The 18,098-nt window shown below is 41.8% G+C and overlaps 1 protein-coding gene across 5 annotated transcripts in view; it reads left to right on the forward strand.

The window, feature by feature from the left end:
* LOC126544102 (constitutive coactivator of peroxisome proliferator-activated receptor gamma-like) overlaps window positions 1–16,239 on the forward strand; it is a 47,367-nt gene extending 31,128 nt beyond the window's left edge. For 2 of the 5 annotated variants that reach the window (XM_055061589.2, XM_050191313.3), the window contains exons 7-9: window positions 2,140–2,402; window positions 14,906–15,115; window positions 16,039–16,239. In XM_055061589.2, coding sequence (XP_054917564.1) covers window positions 2,140–2,402; window positions 14,906–15,115; window positions 16,039–16,131 — 566 coding nt within the window. In that variant the 3' untranslated portion in view covers window positions 16,132–16,239. Of the gene's footprint in view, window positions 1–2,139; window positions 2,420–14,905; window positions 15,116–16,038 lie in introns of those variants that run through there. The other 3 variants (XR_008608581.2, XM_055061591.2, XM_055061590.2) reach the window with 3 other exon arrangements.
* Window positions 16,240–18,098: the final 1,859 nt, after the last annotated feature.

An 18,098-nucleotide genomic window follows, 5' to 3' on the forward strand; every position in this document is an offset into this window, starting at 1 on the left:
AAAGTAGGAAGATACCTATAAAGAAAGGGGTCAGACAAGGACACACAATCTCTCCAATGCTAGTCATTGCATGCTTAGCAGTATTCAAGCTATTAGACTGGGAAGACATAGAAGTGAGGATGAACAGCAAATATCTCAACTTTCAGTATGCAGATGACATTGTCCTGTTCGGCAACACTGGAATGGATTGCAACAAGTGATTGAGGACCTTAAAAAAAGTAAGAGTGGGGTTGAAGATTAATGTGCAGAAGACAGGTAATGTTGAATGGCCTGGCAAGGGAACAAGAGTTAAGGATTGCCAGTCAGCCTCTGGAGTCTGTGAAGGAGTACGTTTATCTAGGTTAATAGGGACCCTGATCATGAGAAGGAAATCTACAAAAGAATAAAAATTGGTTGGAGTGCATACGGCAGGCATTGCCAGATCCTGACTGGGGGCTTACCACTATCATTGAAAAGAAAGGTGTACAATCACTGCATTCTACTGGTGCTAACATATGTGGCAGAAACTTGTGGAGGTTGACACCACTTGTCATGGTGCTCTTTGGCTAAACCTGGCCCTTGCGCCATAAAACACCACACATCAGCAACTTGGAGGTTGACAAAGAAGCTCGAGAACAAGTTAAGGGACAGCACAAAGTGCGATTGAACGAAAAATGTTAGGCATGAAGTTAAGAGACAGTAAGAGAGTGGTGTGGATCAAAGAGCAAAAGGGGATAACCAATATTATAAGTCACTGTGATAGCGATATAAAAATTAATATTTTAATAGCGATATTAAAATTAAGCTGGGCAGGCCATGTAATGCATAGGATGGATAACCGGTGGACTATTAGGGTTACAGAATGGGTGCCAAGAGAAGGACAGTGCAGTCGAGGACGGCAGAAAATTGGATAGGGTGATGAAGTTGGGGAAATTTGCAGGCGCAAGTTGGGATCGGCTAGCGCAAGGCAGGGGTAATTGGGAGATTGCTGGGAGAGGCCTTCATCCTGCAGTGGACATGAAAATTGGCTGCTGCTAATGAAAATTGGTGGCCTCAGTTGCCTTGTCTGGGTTATCACATATTGTCCAAAGAAGCAAAGTGAAGCACCAGCTGAAAGAGGTATCACATACGCAAGAAAAGGGCATAGCTTTTTCAAGTTGTAAAGAAACTTAAACTCAACCAAATACTATTGCCGGCTTGCACAAAGGAGTCTATTTGTCAATGTCAGTGACGTGTACAGGCAGGCTTCTACAGTTTGTGATTGGAGAGGCTGTGCGTGACCTGTTGCTGCAAATAAAATTATGTATTTGCTTAGTGTTCTTCTTTTGCAGTAAGAAACTACATAATATAAAACTGGCATGAATTGAAGAAAGGAAGGTTGACACAAGTGGGGCACTGGAAATGAAAGTGAAAATGGAGTTGTTTCAGTTTGGTGCCATTTACATGACACTCACGGGAATGCTTGGTTCTTAATATCAATTTCATGGTGTTTATGGTCAACCATAAACATCAATCTCAAGCTGCAATGTGTTTATGTTGTCCATTTGTTTGTCTGTATTCTGAAGTGAACAATCCTGCTCCACTGAGGGGGATTTAGTTTGTGCGGTGGTATTCATGGTTATCAATATATCAATAATTTTGTTAAGTGGTGATGGCATTCTGTAATTTAAGCATGAGCAATGAAGTGTTGCACCCTGTGCCTTTCTCCTGCATCTCCAAGGAAAACTGAGGACCCCTCCAACCTTGTAGAGAAATTGTGGCGCTGCCCTTGTGTTGGGGAGGTTCACTCAAAAACAGAACTTACCGTTATAGGATCACCAGACATGTCCAAACATGGGCAAATGAACAAAGGTGGGGGACCCCAAACTCCTGAAGCTGTACTCGATCCGTATCGACGTATTGGCATGCAATGCTAACTGCAGCCCTCCTTCTGGTGCATATACGAGCCTCTAGAAATGGGCTTCGCGGTTTTGTACTCTCTTCACTTCTGTCCAGTGGCATGCACTGATGATACTTCCTGGATTGGACACTAAACATCCAATGTAGCAAATTGTCAGTTTTGTTATATGAAGCCAGTGTATCCTTTATTACAGAAAATATGTCCAGTCAGTATAGTAGTTAAGGTGAGCCATTGCTCATAAAATATTTTTTTCTTGCCAGGTGAAGTACCATGCCTTTATCATCTTTGGTCAGGAGACCCATCCTTGGATGTTGTGCGCTGGCGCCTCTTCTGTGGTTGTCTACAAATGGAGAGGCAGCTTGAGCAGCTCAGGTTGCTGCCTTCCTCCTGTGTGGTCCTGTGTTGCACGTTACGTCAAATGTTTCTGGCCGAAGTCATTGGGGAAAAAGAACTGAGTGCGCTTATTTTGCAATGCATCCTTCCAAATGAAAAGAAGCTTGAACTGTCAGAAACGCAAGTACCGGTGAGTTCTGATGCATGGTAAATAGTTGAATTTATTGCTACTTTTCAGTGTGTAAACATGCGAGCACAAGTATACAGTGCAAGTTATGGAGATCACATAGTACCGTTAACATGGCATGGTTAAATGGTAATTGAACTATGCACACTAGTTGCATCAAAAAACAGGTGTTCAGTTATGCTCCCTGTGGAACCACATACAGGAATACTGGTTGAAGTCGTAATACATACGCAGAAATAATGCAACAGAGTTTGTAAGGATGTTCAAATCTCGAGTTCTTTGATGTTTATTCGCATTGGTGAAGAACCGGTTCATTTTAGCTATGCAGCTATGGTGAGAGTATGGTATCAGCTTTCCGTTACAAGTATCGCTTATAATGTGGGTAGCACATTGAGCTGTGTAGAGCTAGAAAGGGAGCTCACCTTCCTAATGTAGGATGGACCTTGTAGGTTGATTGCAATCAAGTTATTGGACGAGTTGGTTGGTGGTGTTTTAAGCAGTTATGCATTGTTAATCACTGAAGGAAATTAATGGCTTACAGTGCAAGCTAGATTGCCATAAAATTGTTTTGTTAATATAATGTTCCTGCATTTATGGCAAACATGAGATAATCAAGAGATGCTGGACAACTGTGCAGCTTATCAAAAGTTCAGCCGAATAAAAGTGCCTAAAATACCAGCACACATAAAAAGTAAACAGGTACTGCATAGTAGACTAGGAGTGGGAGAGTGATTAATATACAAAGGAATTTACATGGATATATATCTTGATGTGCCAAGTTTGATAGCGCGAAATGATTTAAGTGCAGGAAACTTCAGTGTGAAGCCCACAGTAACATTATTGATATGCTGGAATAAAGTTTCAGTTGTGGACAGTTCAGAAATTTAATTGCTATAACAGTTATCATCTATTTCAAATAACATTTTTTTTTATTGTACGAATGTATTCTCCATTTTCAGAAATAAAGGTGAACAAGTTCTAATTTTCCTTGATATGGAATGGTGTTTGGGCTTTGTGGGAATATTGCGACATTGAGACCAACCAACATTTCTGTCCTAAAAATGCCTGAGCAATAGAATATAAGGGAAATGAAAATGTGAAAGCAGTGAAACACACATACACACAATTGGTGTGCTAACTTTTCTCTGCATGGAAGTGGCGAAATTCAGTGCAAGTCAAAATGTGTGCAGTCTTTGTACTGTAGCTACAGTGGACTAAGTAGGGCAGGTAACCATGTAGCCTACAACCTGTTGCTACAGGCCATCAACACCAAATCTTGATAATTCGGTGCCACCTGGGAGCAACAGGCTACCAATGGTCCCATTGTATCTTGCCTGTCAAGCTCTCGTATGATGACTTATATATGGAAACAAATCTTGGGTGTCTCCATAACCACAAGTGTTGCGATGAGCTTGAGCTAGATGAATGGACTGGAGTTTACAAGGCACTGACAGTGGTGGTAATCTAATGTACTACGAGCGTATTGCAAAGATAGCATGCTAAATGTGATGGTCAATCGCATTCACCATCATGTCCTTGCGTCCCTGTTGTCAAAGAGCCAGCAGATATGCAATGTCTAATGTGTAGAATTTACTGGATTGTTGTATGCATTGCTTCACCTTCTTTTTGGGAACCTTGTATTGTTCAGCAGCTGCACTTAGTCTGATGCAGCTGTTATTTGAATCTATACTGGTCAAGAATGTCATTATTGTGGCTTTCAGCATTGGCAGGCAGAGCATGAATTTGAGTAATTTAGCCCTTCCTGATAAAAAACTCGCTTGTTATGCCAGTCTTCAATGTCATCATTGTAGTGTCTGGCAAACATTTGTGGACTGCACTGATGGCTGTTCTATAAAAGTCGGTGTGGCTTGTGACATGGGGATGACAACATTGGGAGTGCGTTACCTGCCGATTTCTAGCATCATTGTTAGCAGGTGCATATTATGACTCGAATGTAGTTCCAGGGAAGATGGGATAGGGGGAGGACATGGAAATCAGGAAGCACATTTACTGTTTACGAGATGCAGGCTGACTGAGCATTTTTCTACCGAAAATGCCTGATTAGCTAAATGTAATAAATATGGAGAGAAAGAATTCCAATAACTGTGTATTGTGTGTGTAAGAAGGTGATGGAGCTCACACAGCACTCGCTGTTTTAAGAATATTGTGAGAAAAATTACGAGATTGCCACGCAGCCTACTTAAACCTTAAGTTCAATTATTGTTGGTTGCCTTTACTGCACCAACTACTCTTCTGTTACAAAGGAGGACATCTGGTCTGCATTTGCCAAGAACTGTCTCACAACCCTCAAACTTCTGAACATACTTTGTTAGCATGTTGTTAGCATTAACATGCATGAACACGTGTGGGCTTTGATATTTCAGTTCCTACCATGCTGCACTCTATACTCACAAACCTGTATAACCAGTGCTTTTCGTTTTTCCTTCATTCTGCTTCTCATTATGCCACACTTTACATAAAACATCACAGTGATTTAAAGCAAAGTTAGCCAGTAGTTGCAGGGTGCAAGATGGTGTAGCACTGTAGGATTCTTGTGAACCAGTAGACAAGTTATTTGGTTCATATTAACCAACTCTTTGTATTGTGCCTATGGAAAAATAAAAGCATGGCTTTCTAGAATTACTGCTTGCAGAGGACATTTAGGAAATATATTGTATTTAAAGTATTTGGAAAGAATCTTACATGTGTCAAGGCCATATTTGCAAGAGGAAAAAGGAATTCATAAAAAGAAGGGAGAGAGAGATTTTCTGTTTAACTGAAGCCTGTTACAATGTTATATTGTAAGAGAAAGCACCTTGGCTGCACACTAACTAGTCTTTTAAGGCAGTTATAATGCTTGTTAAAACAGACGTTTGGGCGAGTTGGTAAGACATATTTGAAACAAAGCATATTTTATTTATTTTATTTATTTATTTACAGCATACTGCAGGCCGTGTGGCCCAAGCAGGAGGGGCATGGTAACAAATAAAAGTACATGTATAAAAGGCAGAATTGCAAAATATGAAATTCAAGAAATGGAACAATATAACACGAAACAGCAATGTTAGTTAGGAAATACTAAGAATATGAGTTTGAATTGATTCAGGTGAGTTCAGATAATGGAAAGGGATGAGGTTCCATTCTTCTATGGTTCGAGGAAAGAATGAAAATTTAAAGAGGTTAGTCCTGGCAACGTATGGGGAGAGAGCGAGGGGGTGGGAATGACGGGTTTTCCTGGATGCGGAAAGTGTTAAGTATGGACTAGGATCTAAAGAAAATTTACGGTTTATCAAGGAGTAAAGAAACTGCAGGCGTATTATTTTTCGCCTCGTTTGAAGGGTGTGAAAGCCATTTGTCCGCAGTAATTCAGAAACAGACTCTTCTCGGCCGTATTTGGAAAAAATAAAACGTATGGCTCTTCTCTGTATCCTTTCAAGGGCGTATATGTTGATTTTGGTAAACGGGTCCCAAATAACGCACGAGTATTCCAATTTGGGTCGAATAAATGTGGTATAGGCTAAGGATTTTACTTCATGGAATGCATGTTTAAGCTTATGGCGAAGTAGACATAGCTTTCTGAAAGCAGCAGAGGCGGTAGCAGCAATATGGCTGTTCCAATTTAGGTTGTTAGTAATTGTAATTCCAAGATACTTGTACTCGCTCACTTCGGCCAAGGGATCTTGGCCAATAGAATAAGAAAATTTTAGGGGTAGTTTTTTGTTTGTTATACGTAGAAGCACAGATTTATCTGAGTTAAGTTTCATTCCTATCTTGTTGCTCCACTCAAGAATGTTGTTTAAGGCTAAATGAAGAGATAGTTGATCATGAACTGTATTAATATCGTTAAAAATGATACAGTCGTCTGCGAACAGACGAATATTGACAGGGGCCTCTATTACATCAACTATGTCATTACAATAAATAAGAAATAGTAGCGGGCCAAGGACGCTGCCTTGAGGCACGCCAGAGGTTACCGAAAGAGAATCGGACTGCTGCCCATCAATCACTACGTACTGTTTGCGACGCGTCAAGTAAGCTGAAACCCAGGACAGGATAAAGGCAGGAAGACAGACCAAGGAATTCTAATTTAAAAATTAATTTGTCGTGAGGAACTACATCAAATGCTTTTTGAAAATCCAAAAATATCACATCCACTTGGCCAGCCTTGTCAAGGACAGAAGCAAACGAGTGAATGACTGTGCTTAATTGGGTGACTGTCGAGAGCCCCTTCCTGAAGCCATGTTGGAAAGGAGATAAAATGTTGCGCTTGTTTAAGAAATCATTAATGTAGTCAGCAACAATGTGTTCAATTAATTTACAAGAAGAGGATAATATGGAAATCGGACGGTAATTTAGGACTGAGCTTGGGTCACCTTTTTTTAATATAGGGACAACACGTGCTACTTTCCAATCGAGCGGAAGTACCGCGGAATGTAGAGAGGCCTGAAAGATTAATACAAGGAATTTACTTAAATGTTCCGCATAACGCCGAAGGAAGGTGTTGGGAATGCCGTCTGGACCAACAGATGATTTTACTTTTAACCAGAGGAGCGTGTTAAGTACACCTTCATGAGAAATGTTAACGTCAGAAGAGCAGGACGGTGAAGTTTGGAAAGAGGGTTCAGTTGGTGGTGAGAAGACACTGTGGAAGTGGTCATTTAAAAGGTTAGCAACAGCCTTGGGATCAGTTATTGGAATGCTATCGTGGATAATGTTCATTATGGAATTATTCCGTTCCTTAATAAAGTTCCAGAACTTCTGGGGATCGTCCTTAATAAAATTTGGTAAAGTGTTGCTGAAATAAAAATTTTTTGCTTCTGCAATGGCATCTGAAAGGGCGATACGAACACTGGTTAAATTGGCAGTAGCTGGGCCTTTCTTTCTTAGGCGTTTGGCTTTACGTTTTAATTGAATAGTGTGTCTATTTATCCATGGTGTATGTTTAGCTGGCTTTTTAAGTTTGTTAGGTATAAATTGATCAATGCAGAATAAACACATTGCTTTAAACTTTTCCCAAAGCTGCAGGACGTCATTCTGGCAAAATTCAGAAAGACAAGAATCCAGATAATCTGTTAACCGCACATCATCAGCCTGCGCAAAATTTTTCACAATTGTAAGCGCATGCGTGCCATGTGCGCGGGTAACATTCAAGGAGAATGATACAACAATAAGAGCATGGTCAGACAGCCCAGGTTCGATAGATACAGAATAATCGGACAAGGAGCGTTCAAGAAAGACAAGGTCAAGGAGCGAACCAGGACCATTACCAAATCTGGTAGGTTCACAAACTACTTGTACAAGATTGTGGTCGAGCATCATATCAAAAAGCACATTTGCGTTGGTAACAGAACCGGCACTTGACATAATACGATCCCAGTCAATGCCCGGCAAGTTAAAATCCCCAACCACTAAAAGCTTATTTCTATTGAACTGTGCCATCTGTTCACTTATCGTAAATAAATAATCGGGGGAAGAGTCAGGTGGTCTGTACACCGCACATAAAATAAAAACATGACCATAAATATTCAGTTTTACGAACAGACTTTCGGTGTTGCTTGACTCTGATAACAGAATGGCCTCCACGGACGACTTTACGATAACAGCTACCCCACCACCCCTAGAAGTCCTGTCTCTACGAATTATTTTGTAGGCAGGCGGGATTACGTCCTTGTCGCTGATTTCGCTATGAAGCCAGGTTTCCGTTATAACTGCAACGTGTGGCGAGTGCGACAAAAGAATTGATTCCAGTTGAATTGTCTTATTCACGATGCTACGTGCGTTAATGTTCAGTAATCTGATAAGTCTCTCTTTGACTGGTCAATTAGAATGTTGACCAGTACGGGAATTAGAGGCTATCTCGCGTTGGTTTGTTTTGTCGTTCCAGATGAACATATCATTGTTAATGCGTAGCTTATCATGCTGAAGTGAAACCTTCTTTCCGAGCGATTTGTCATGTTTGGCACTTTCCCATAATAGCTTGCGCTTCTTCAAAGTGACCTGCGAATAGTCGTTTTGAACAAAAATGTTGGTTCCCTTCAGTTTAGAAACATTTTTAAATATTTTTAGTTTCTCATTATAGTCCTGAAGAAACATTATGACCGGTCTTTTAGGGCCAGCCTTACCAAGTCTGTGAATACGGCCAATGGAAACACACTTAACACCTAGCTTATGCTCGAGCGTTTCTGTAATTACTTTGCGCTTTAGATCAGATTCAGTCTCATTTGGCTCTTCAGGGATACCATGAATAACTATGTTCGAACGCCTGCTTCTATCTTCGATATCAATGAGCTTGCTAGCGTGAGTATTCACAGACTCTTGAAACGTTTTTACTGTGTTTTCAAGGCAGCCCAAGCTTGCCGTATCAGATTTAAGTTCCGATATTTGAACTTGAAGCCGCTGAAACAGTTCTCTTGTTTCAACTATCATGTTTTCTGTCTTTGTTTTCAAGTCGGCTAATTCCTCTCGCAGCAAATTTTGACCGTCAAGAACTTTATGCAATAAATCGGCGTTAGTGGGTCCAGGATTAGTTTCAACATCCCCACACAACAAAAGTTTTAGAACATGAAAACACTCGCGACATTCTTTAGAACACTGTCGTGGGCACGGCAGTATAAGCAAGAAAGGACAGTCACTACCAAACGTATAATAGCAAGGACTAACCTGCACAAAGCAGAAGAATGGCTTGGTGAGTGACATGCCTCGACAAGGCCCACCGTGCCCACTGAAGATAAATTGGTGCGCAGATTGTTTTATACGGGCAACGCTAGATGACGTCATGAAACCAGGGGGCGTTGGAGCATACAGCGCTCGTCCGTGTCGTTTCTCCCTTCTTGTCCCCGTGAATACCGCGCTGTTTTGTTTCAAAGTTATAATGCATTCATTTTACTGAGTGATTCTGGCCTGTGTTATTAGTCAGCGTGTGTATGCATTGTTTCAAATTTGAACACTGAGCATTCGTTTCAACTACGTAGTGAAAATATCAGACGTTTGCAGCTGCCACTATTGTACTAGCACTAGTGCTGCTTCCAGTCAAGGCTCACTCTTTGTGGGAAAAATACATCAATGTAACTCACTGTGTATGCCCAGCTCTGGTAGTATACTTGGAACATGTAGTGCTGTGTTGGAGTTATATTGCATCATTTTCCTGTACAATGGCGTCGGTTAACGCCTGCTATGCATGTCCGCTGCTCATTATAATAGCAGCCTGAAAATATCTAAGCATTATAGAAGCTTTATTCAATTCTTGTGCTAACTGCACCACCAACATTAGAGGGACACAAAAATAAAATATTAAGTCAAACTAGAATAGAGTATGTCTAGGAATCTATTATCATTTTTTGCGTGGTGGTATAATACTTTGTTGCACAGAAAATTGCCACCAAAGGTCGTGCTGCTGCTTCTCAACATTAATTATTGCTCCCACTAAAATGTATGAGTTGATGTAATCTCTATGTGATTGCTCTCTGTGAATCAGCCAGTGCTGATGTCACGTGAGGTACCGTAGTCCACAACAGGTGGCGCCACTCCACTTTTCCATTTGCTCACTTACAAAAGCGTTGTTCTTGCTACAAATGATGAATTCATTATTACAAAAGGCTAGCTCTTCAATCTAGGTCAGCGTTTCTCAAACTGAGGGTCATGACCCCCAAATGGGCCATGTCTTTCTCTGGGGGTATGGAAGGTCTAGCTTGTGTGCATTCTGCTTGCCGAAACGCAGATGAATTTTTAGTCTCAGTGCCCGTACTCTTTCAACGCCATTTTCTTAAAGAGTAATATATAAACAAATTTATGTTCGACATTTTGGCCAGGCGTCGCAAAGAAATTTTGCAATTTTTTTTTTTTTCAATGTGGATTTCTTCAAATAATTGTTTAGTTGCCAGGAATTCGTATACTTCCAACTATATATACATATATATATATAATCATCATCATCATCAGCCTGTTTTATGTCCACTGCAGGACGAAGGCCTCTCCTTGCGATCTCCAATTACCCCTGTCCTGTGCCAACCGATTCCAACTAGCGCCCGCGAATTTCCTAATTTCATCGCTCCACCTAGTCTTCTGCCGTCCTTGATTGCGTTTCCCTTCTCTTGGTACCCATTCTGTAACCCTAATGGTCCAAAGGTTATTTAACCTGCGCATTACATGACCTGCCCTGCTCCATTTTTTTCTCTTGATGTCAATTAGAATATCGACTACCCGTTTGCTCTCTGATCCAAACTGCTCTCTTTCTGCCTATTAACGTTATGCCTAGCAATCTTCGTTCCATCGCTCTTTGCGCAGTCCTCAACTTGTTCTCAAGCTCCTTTGTCAGTCTGCAAGTCTGCCCCTTATGTCAGCACTGGTAAAATGCACTGATTGTACACCTTCCTTTTCAATGATAATGGTAAGCTTCCAGTCAGGAGCTGACAATGTCTGCCGTATGTGATCCAAACCATTTTTATTCTTCTGTGAATTTCCTTCTCATGATCAGGGTTCCGTGTGGTTAATTGACCTAGGTAAACATACTCCTTCACAGACTCTAGAGGCCGACTGGCGATCCTGAACTCTTGTTCCTTTGCCCGCTTATTTATCATTATTTTTGTCTTCTTCATATTAATCTTCAATCCCACTCCTACACTCTCTCTGTTGAGGTCCTCAATCATTTGTTCCAATTTGTCTCCGTTACTGCTGATAGAGCAATATCATCAGCAAACCGAAGGTTGCAGAGATATTCGCCGTCGATCTTTACTCCTAAGCCTTCCCAGTTTAATAGCTTGAATACTTCTTCCAAGCACGCAGTGAATAGCATTGGAGAGATTGTGTCTCCCTGTTTGACCCCTTTCTCTATAGGCATCTTCCTGCTTTTCTTGTGTAGAATTAAGGTAGCTGTAGAACCTCTCTGTAGATATTTTCCAAGGTATTTACGTAAGCTTTCTGTGCTTCTTGATTATGTAATGCCGCTATGACTGTTGGCATCTCTACTGAATCAAATGCCTTTCGTAATCTATAAAAGCCATATAGAGAGGCTTACTATACTCTGCGGATTTCTCGATAACCTGATTAATGACATGGATGTCATCGATTGTAGAGTATCCCTTTCGGAAGCCAGCCTGTTCCCTTGATTGACTAAAGTCCAGTGTTGCCCTTATTCTATTGGAGATTAATTTGGTAAATATTTTACATAATACTGGGAGTAAGCTAATGGCCCTATAATTTTTCAATTCTTTAATGTCTCCCTTTTTGTGGACGAGTATAATGTTTGCATTTTTCCAGTTTGCTGGGACCCTTGCAGTCGATAGACACGTCACATAAAGAGCCGACAGTATTCCAAGCATTATGTCTCCTCGTTTTCTGATTAAATCGACTGTTATTCCATCTTATCCTGCCGCTCTTCCCCATTTCGTGTCTTGCAAGGCCCTTCTGACCTCATCGCTAGATATAGGAGGAGTTTCTGTATCCTGTTCGTTACTGTTTCTAATTGAGGTATCCTGATTCCTCTGGGTACTGTACAGGTCAGTATAGAATTCTTCCGCTGTTTTTACTATATCTTCGAGATTGCTGATGATGTTACCCTGCTTATCTTTTAGTGTATACATCTTGGTTTGTCCTATGCCAAGTTTCTTTCTCACCGATTTCAGGCTGTGTCCATTTTTTAGGGCTTCTTCATTCTTTCTCACGTTATAGTTTCGAATATCACTTATTTTCGCCTTGTTAATCAGTTTTGACAGTTCCGCAAATTCTATCTTATCTTTTGAGTTGGACACTTTCATTCTTTGTCGTTTCTTTATTAGGTCCTTTGATACTTGGGAGAGCTTGCCTACTAGTTGCCTTGGTGCCTTGCCTCCCACTTCAATTGCTGCCTCTGAAGCCAGCCTAGTTACGGTTTCATTCATTAGCTCTATGTCATCATCTCTCTGTTCTAAGGCTGCATATTTATTTGCAAGTACCAGCCTGAATTTGTCTGCTTTTACCCTAACTGCCTCTAGGTTGGCCCGTTTCTTCTTGACCAATCTTGCTCTTTCTCTCTTCAATTGAGGTGAATCCTAGCCCTCACTAACCTATAATCACTGCACTTTACCCTACCTATCACTTCTACATCCTGCACTATGCTTGAATCAGCAGAAAGTATTAAATCAATTTCATTTCTTGTTTAACCATTAGGGCTTTTCCAGGTCTACTTTTTGTTGCTTTGCTTCCTGAAAAAAGTGTTCATTATTCGAAGCTTATTCCTTTCTGTGAATTATACCGGCATCTCTCCTCTAGTGTTCCTAGAATCGACGCCGTAGTTGCCAATTGCTTGTTCACCAGCCTGCTTTTTCCCCACTTTTGCATTGAAGTCGCCCATTACTACAGTAGACTGAGTTTGCACTTTTCTCATCGCTAATTCAATATCTTCATAAAACTGATCTACTTCCTCATCATTGCGACTGGATGTTGGAGTGCAGGCTTGTACTACCTTCAATCTATACCTCTTATTAAGTTTGATTACGACTACAGCTACCCTCTCATTAATGCTGTAGAATTCGTCAATGTTGCCCGCTATGCCCTTATGGATTAGGAATCCTACCCGTATTGCTTCTTATCTAGGAGACCTCTATAGCAGAGGACATGTCCGTTATTCAGCAATGTATTAGCCACACCAGTTGTTCTAATCTCACTAAGGCTGATGATATCCCAAACAATGTCTGATAGTTCCTCAAAGAGTCCTGCTAAGCTAGCCTCACTCGAGAGGGTTCGGGTGTTAAACGTTGCAAGGGTCAGTTTCCATTGGCGGCCTGTCTGGACCCAGAGAGTCTTAGCACCCTCTGCTGCGTTATAGGTCTGACCGCTGCCTTGGTCAGGTGCCCCGCAGCTGCTGGGGACTGAGGGCCTTTGGGTAATTGAGTGAGCCATGTGGGAGGGAGTGGCCGAATACTACACCAGGGAGGCCAATTCTTGTTCTGGTGAAGGAGTGTCTTGTTGAAGCTTAGTTGGCCTTCCTAAATTGGTCGTACCTGGATTAGTATAGCCCTACTCGCTCTCGGCATCTTTTGCCAGTGACAGGCGTCGCTCCAAGCCTGCGGATGTTGTGCACTTTATAATATAAATATATATATCACCCCTGAAATGATGTTTATTTTGCAGAGTGCAATACTCTTTTTTGCCACAAGAAGCACGGCAATCTAAACCTTCAGTCGCCACAAAAGAAAACTTCGCTGAACACGGCCTCCCAACTGCAGCCAGTTTTGTCTCACCGAAACTGTAGAATTGGGGTTCAGCAGATATGATTGTATCAAGAAAACAAATACATCCTTCTCATTAAACTAATGATCAAATCAAACCTTGTTGAAGAATATGATAAGTATTTTTGGTAGCTGACTCTGGTGTGGTTAATGTCTTTTAAATGGCTTAAAATGTAAATGTATCTGCGTCATTGAAAAGAGTAAATTTTCTGAAGGGTTTATATATAAAGGTGGGGGGGGGGGGGGGGGGGGTTATGGTAGGTTAGTACTACTGCAAGGGGTCACATACTGAAAAAGTTAGAGAAACACTGTAGCTCAACTTAATATTTTCCTTTAGTGACCATGGCCCTCATTCTTCCAATGCAGATGCTCACTATTGTACTTGATTGTGGCACAGTTCAGATGGTGCCTCCAGAGTGAATAGGAGCTTTACACTTACTGGTGACATGGTGTAGCCACAGTGCACAGCATGTTGATTTGCTAAGGTGAAATTTTTTTAATGTGTGCTTGACATGTGGAAGTTTCCTGAACACTACAACAATTTCTTTTAACATGTCTATAATTCCTGCTGGTGAAATTTTGTTACAGGCACTACACACTGGAAACAGCAGTGGAATAGTGCCTGTACTAAAATGAGAGACTATGCATGTGCTGACTTTGTTCAATCATCTACAATGCTAGACTGAGAAGTCAGCATTCATTGTGCAATGGAAATAAAAATCTTTAAAGTATACTTTAAAAATTTGGAGTACAAGTACACTTCAAGAAAAAAAATTGCTGCATGTGCGATTGGAGTGATTAGTGCAAGCAGATGGCATGGCCTGCACCTCAGGGTTAACTTGAAAGGCATGTGCAAAATTGTGTACTGGCAGCAATGTTGCCACTCCTGGGTTGAATAAAGCTGCAGGCATGGATGGTTTTCTTACATTGCTCATAAATATCTGATTTGGTTCAGTACTCCATGGCACTGTCAGCGTCAAAGGTTTACGGACTGTGTGGCCACAAACTGCTTGGAAGTTCAATGTTTTCTCAGATCCCACAACCAGTAAAACCGTACGACACTGTTGTTCCCATGTATACTAGCACAGGCAGTGGAAATATTCCTTTTTTTTTCTTTCTAAGGTCCCACAGTCCATAACGTTTTTCATGCCAAGTATGCATCAGACTCATTTCTTGTTGTAAACTGCCAAAATGCTGTGCTCATTGCAGAGATTCTGTGTATGCATGTTGCCTCGATTCCTGTATAGTACACTGAGCTCGTCAAATGTTCTAATGAAGATGTCATGGTTTCTTTCCAAGCAGAAGAGCCTGGTCAATGCTGACCTGGTAATTATCTCCACATATGTCATGATAGGTGTTCAGTGTGTGACGATGGTCCTCAGTGCCTGTGGACAACCATTGCCCATGCAAAGTGCTGCACCTTGGCTTTTCTTTGACGGAAAGCTGTTCCACCTCCTTTATCGAAGACTCATCTGGTCGCCCAACATATTCTCCTCACTTCTGGAGCACGATGTAAGTACTTATATCTTCTAATTTGATGTCATCTGTGATAGTCCAAATCATGCACCAGCGTTCCACCTCACCTTGTGCAATAACTTTTTCTATGAGCAACTTTACCTGTAGATTTGATGTGGATTCTTATCGATCCTACTTGGACTTGATGCAGGTTTGGAGTATTTAATAAATAAATAAATAAATAGGTACAAATGAAAGGGAAGGCAAAATACTCTAGTATTGCTAGTGACACAATTTTTAGATATTGATGTTACTTTGTAGAAGGGTTATACCAAAAGCAATTTAAATTTGTGTACAACTTCTTTATCTGGGACATGATCAGTTGGTTTTTTATTAAGGGAACTTATATAGACGGTTCAGAATTATTTTGCATTCCTGTTGAATTTCAAGCAGGTCTGTATTCTCATAATTTTATTAAAGGAAGGGTGCACTGTGTCCGACATGCACAAGGTCTCAAGGAAGTGTGTGGGTGCAAGGGAGTTTCAGTACCAGTATTGACAAGAGTAATGTGATGTATGAAAATGTCTTAAAGCATAGCGAATCAGACAGTCATCACTGCCATTGCTGCCGCTGCATAAATGGTAAAAGTCATTTTTGTTTGTGGAAGCTAGCAAATCACAACCCATGAATTTGCTGAGAAATGCGACTGTTTCTAGTACCAGAGCAGAGGTTTGTGGTTTCGTAATGCTTGCACAAGTTTGGTACTTAGTTTTGAAAGGAAATTCTTTGACTTTTTAAAAGCATCTTTAAACAAAGGCAAGGCTAATAATCTTTGTGTACGCTTTAACTGACACTGTTTAGTTGAAACTATCTCTTTGTAGTTAATGCACTCTGTTTAGTAGCCACTGCATAGGGTCTTTTTAAGGACAAGGTCATGTGTACCTAAATATGGAATTAACATATATGGTGTTCTACTGCAGGATGCTCTACTACATTTGTACCATCAGTTGTGGAGCATTGTCACCGCTGCAAAACCGCAATGTCGCCCATACTTCACAGACGAGCATACATGAAATGGAAATATGGACAGCTGAACCTGCTGGTTGACCTTTGAACCGAACAAACAGGATGTACATGTCTGTACTGTTGTGTGCACATTTTAATAAATTATTCTATCAGGACAGTTGTGTGTAATGTATAGCCAGTCATAGACACAGTAAAAAAAATTACGCAAAAGTTAGTGGTGTTGAAAAGTAATGAGCTGCTTGTTCCGCATTCCACTGAAACTGCGTAGCCTAATGTGGTGTTGGCTCACTTAAGTATTGGGGGCGAGCTCCACCACTGGAAAAGCTAGCGCCACCGTCGGCGTGACGTGGCATGAGGAATCGTGTGGACACAGCGGCCGTGTCGGCTGCTTCGGAAGTGCCGAAGCGAGCTGAAAACGAAAGTTTAAAGTCCCACCTGCGCCGCGGTTCTGATTAAGTGGCGAGGCTTTGCCGCCTTGGATGTCTGCTTGACAACATTTGGAAGTACTATAATAGGTAGTGGCTGCCTTTAGAGGCGTGCAGCATGGTAGGCTACTGCTCGGCGCTGCAGTGCCAGACGTACACAACGAATCCGGTGTCAGCCTTATTCACACGCAGCCACAGGGCAAGGAGCTAGCTGCGTGAAGCTTGGCTGGCAAAACTTGGAACTGGCAGACAGCCATCGGCTACAACTCGGTTATGCAGCAAGCACAGCACGAGGAACATTTCTGCTACGGCTCCGGGACTGCGCAGTGTTCGGTGAGTAGCAGAAAACGCGCTCTGAGACGCTCGTGCGCGCCACTGCCCGGCTAATGTCATGACGGTTTGGTCTATGAACTTGTTGATGCTAGATACTGGCAAGTTCACTGGAACGGAAAGGGAGCGGTAAGACGCATATTAAAAAAAGGCATTGCATGTGGTCATGTTTGTGTTATGAATTAATGCACTGGATTACGAAAAAGAAGCAGAGGGAAATCGCACGCTGAGAAGACCGATAAACATACAGTGCGACGCAACTTGAGAAATAATATTGAAATGTCCAAGAATTTAGAAGACAAAAAAAGATTGAATCGTCGTGACGGCACATCACAGTCGCCGTAGCTGGGCGTCGAAGTCTCTCTAGCGGAATTATTTTTGAACAGTTCCGATAGCGCCCATGCAACAATGGTTGCTAATGTACCGTCAAATGCTCATATGCTGCGACCTAAAGCTCACGACACGGTGCGAAAACGCACTCACAGCGTAAGCAAAACATTGTGCGCTGACATGCATGCAGACGCGCAGTCCTGTCGCTGCGAACTTGTGCGATTGCTGCATTGAGGCTTCACTCTGTTATGCCCCATTTGGTTATACAGACAGCCCACTATAAGAACATATTTCACATAGCTTGCTCTCAGCGTTTGCCTACCTTTCACGCAAGAAGCCGGTTTGGGAGACTCCATCGCGGCGATCGCGTGTAGTGGTGTTCACTGTACGTATTCGGTAAAGAGATAGCGTCTGTAAACGATTCTGTGCTTTCAGTTTGCCCAAGATTATTATATCGACAGTCAAAGACTTCCATCGTTTTGAGAGTACCTACATAAATGTCCAGGAGGGCTGCCGCGTGGTGCTTTTATTGAGTGCCATAAGCGAAACCTATGAGGAGTGTGCCGTGTGAACCCTCATACTACGCAAGGGAGGCGCTTCCGACAGATGGCGACTCCGTAACTCCTTGCCGCCAATACTGCAAGTTCTACTGCACACTCATCTTACACTTTCTTTTTGGAACCGCATGCACCATATATGCACATAAAAGCCCGATATCAAGAGGAAGTGCTCCAAACCATGTAACAGTTCCCCACGGTTCTGTCGCTGTGCCAATGCACAGGTATTGCGCTTCCTGTCCAGAAATGCGCAGTGTTTTCACCCCCAAAATTTTAGGTTGTGTCAATCTGGACTTTCAGAACCATCCTGAAGCATTTTCGTGTCGTAAAACAAAGGAACCAGCAACACCCAGCATGCATGGACCCCATATG

The sequence above is a fragment of the Dermacentor andersoni genome, chromosome 1, assembly GCF_023375885.2.
Source record: "Dermacentor andersoni chromosome 1, qqDerAnde1_hic_scaffold, whole genome shotgun sequence".
Lineage (NCBI taxonomy): Eukaryota > Metazoa > Arthropoda > Arachnida > Ixodida > Ixodidae > Dermacentor > Dermacentor andersoni.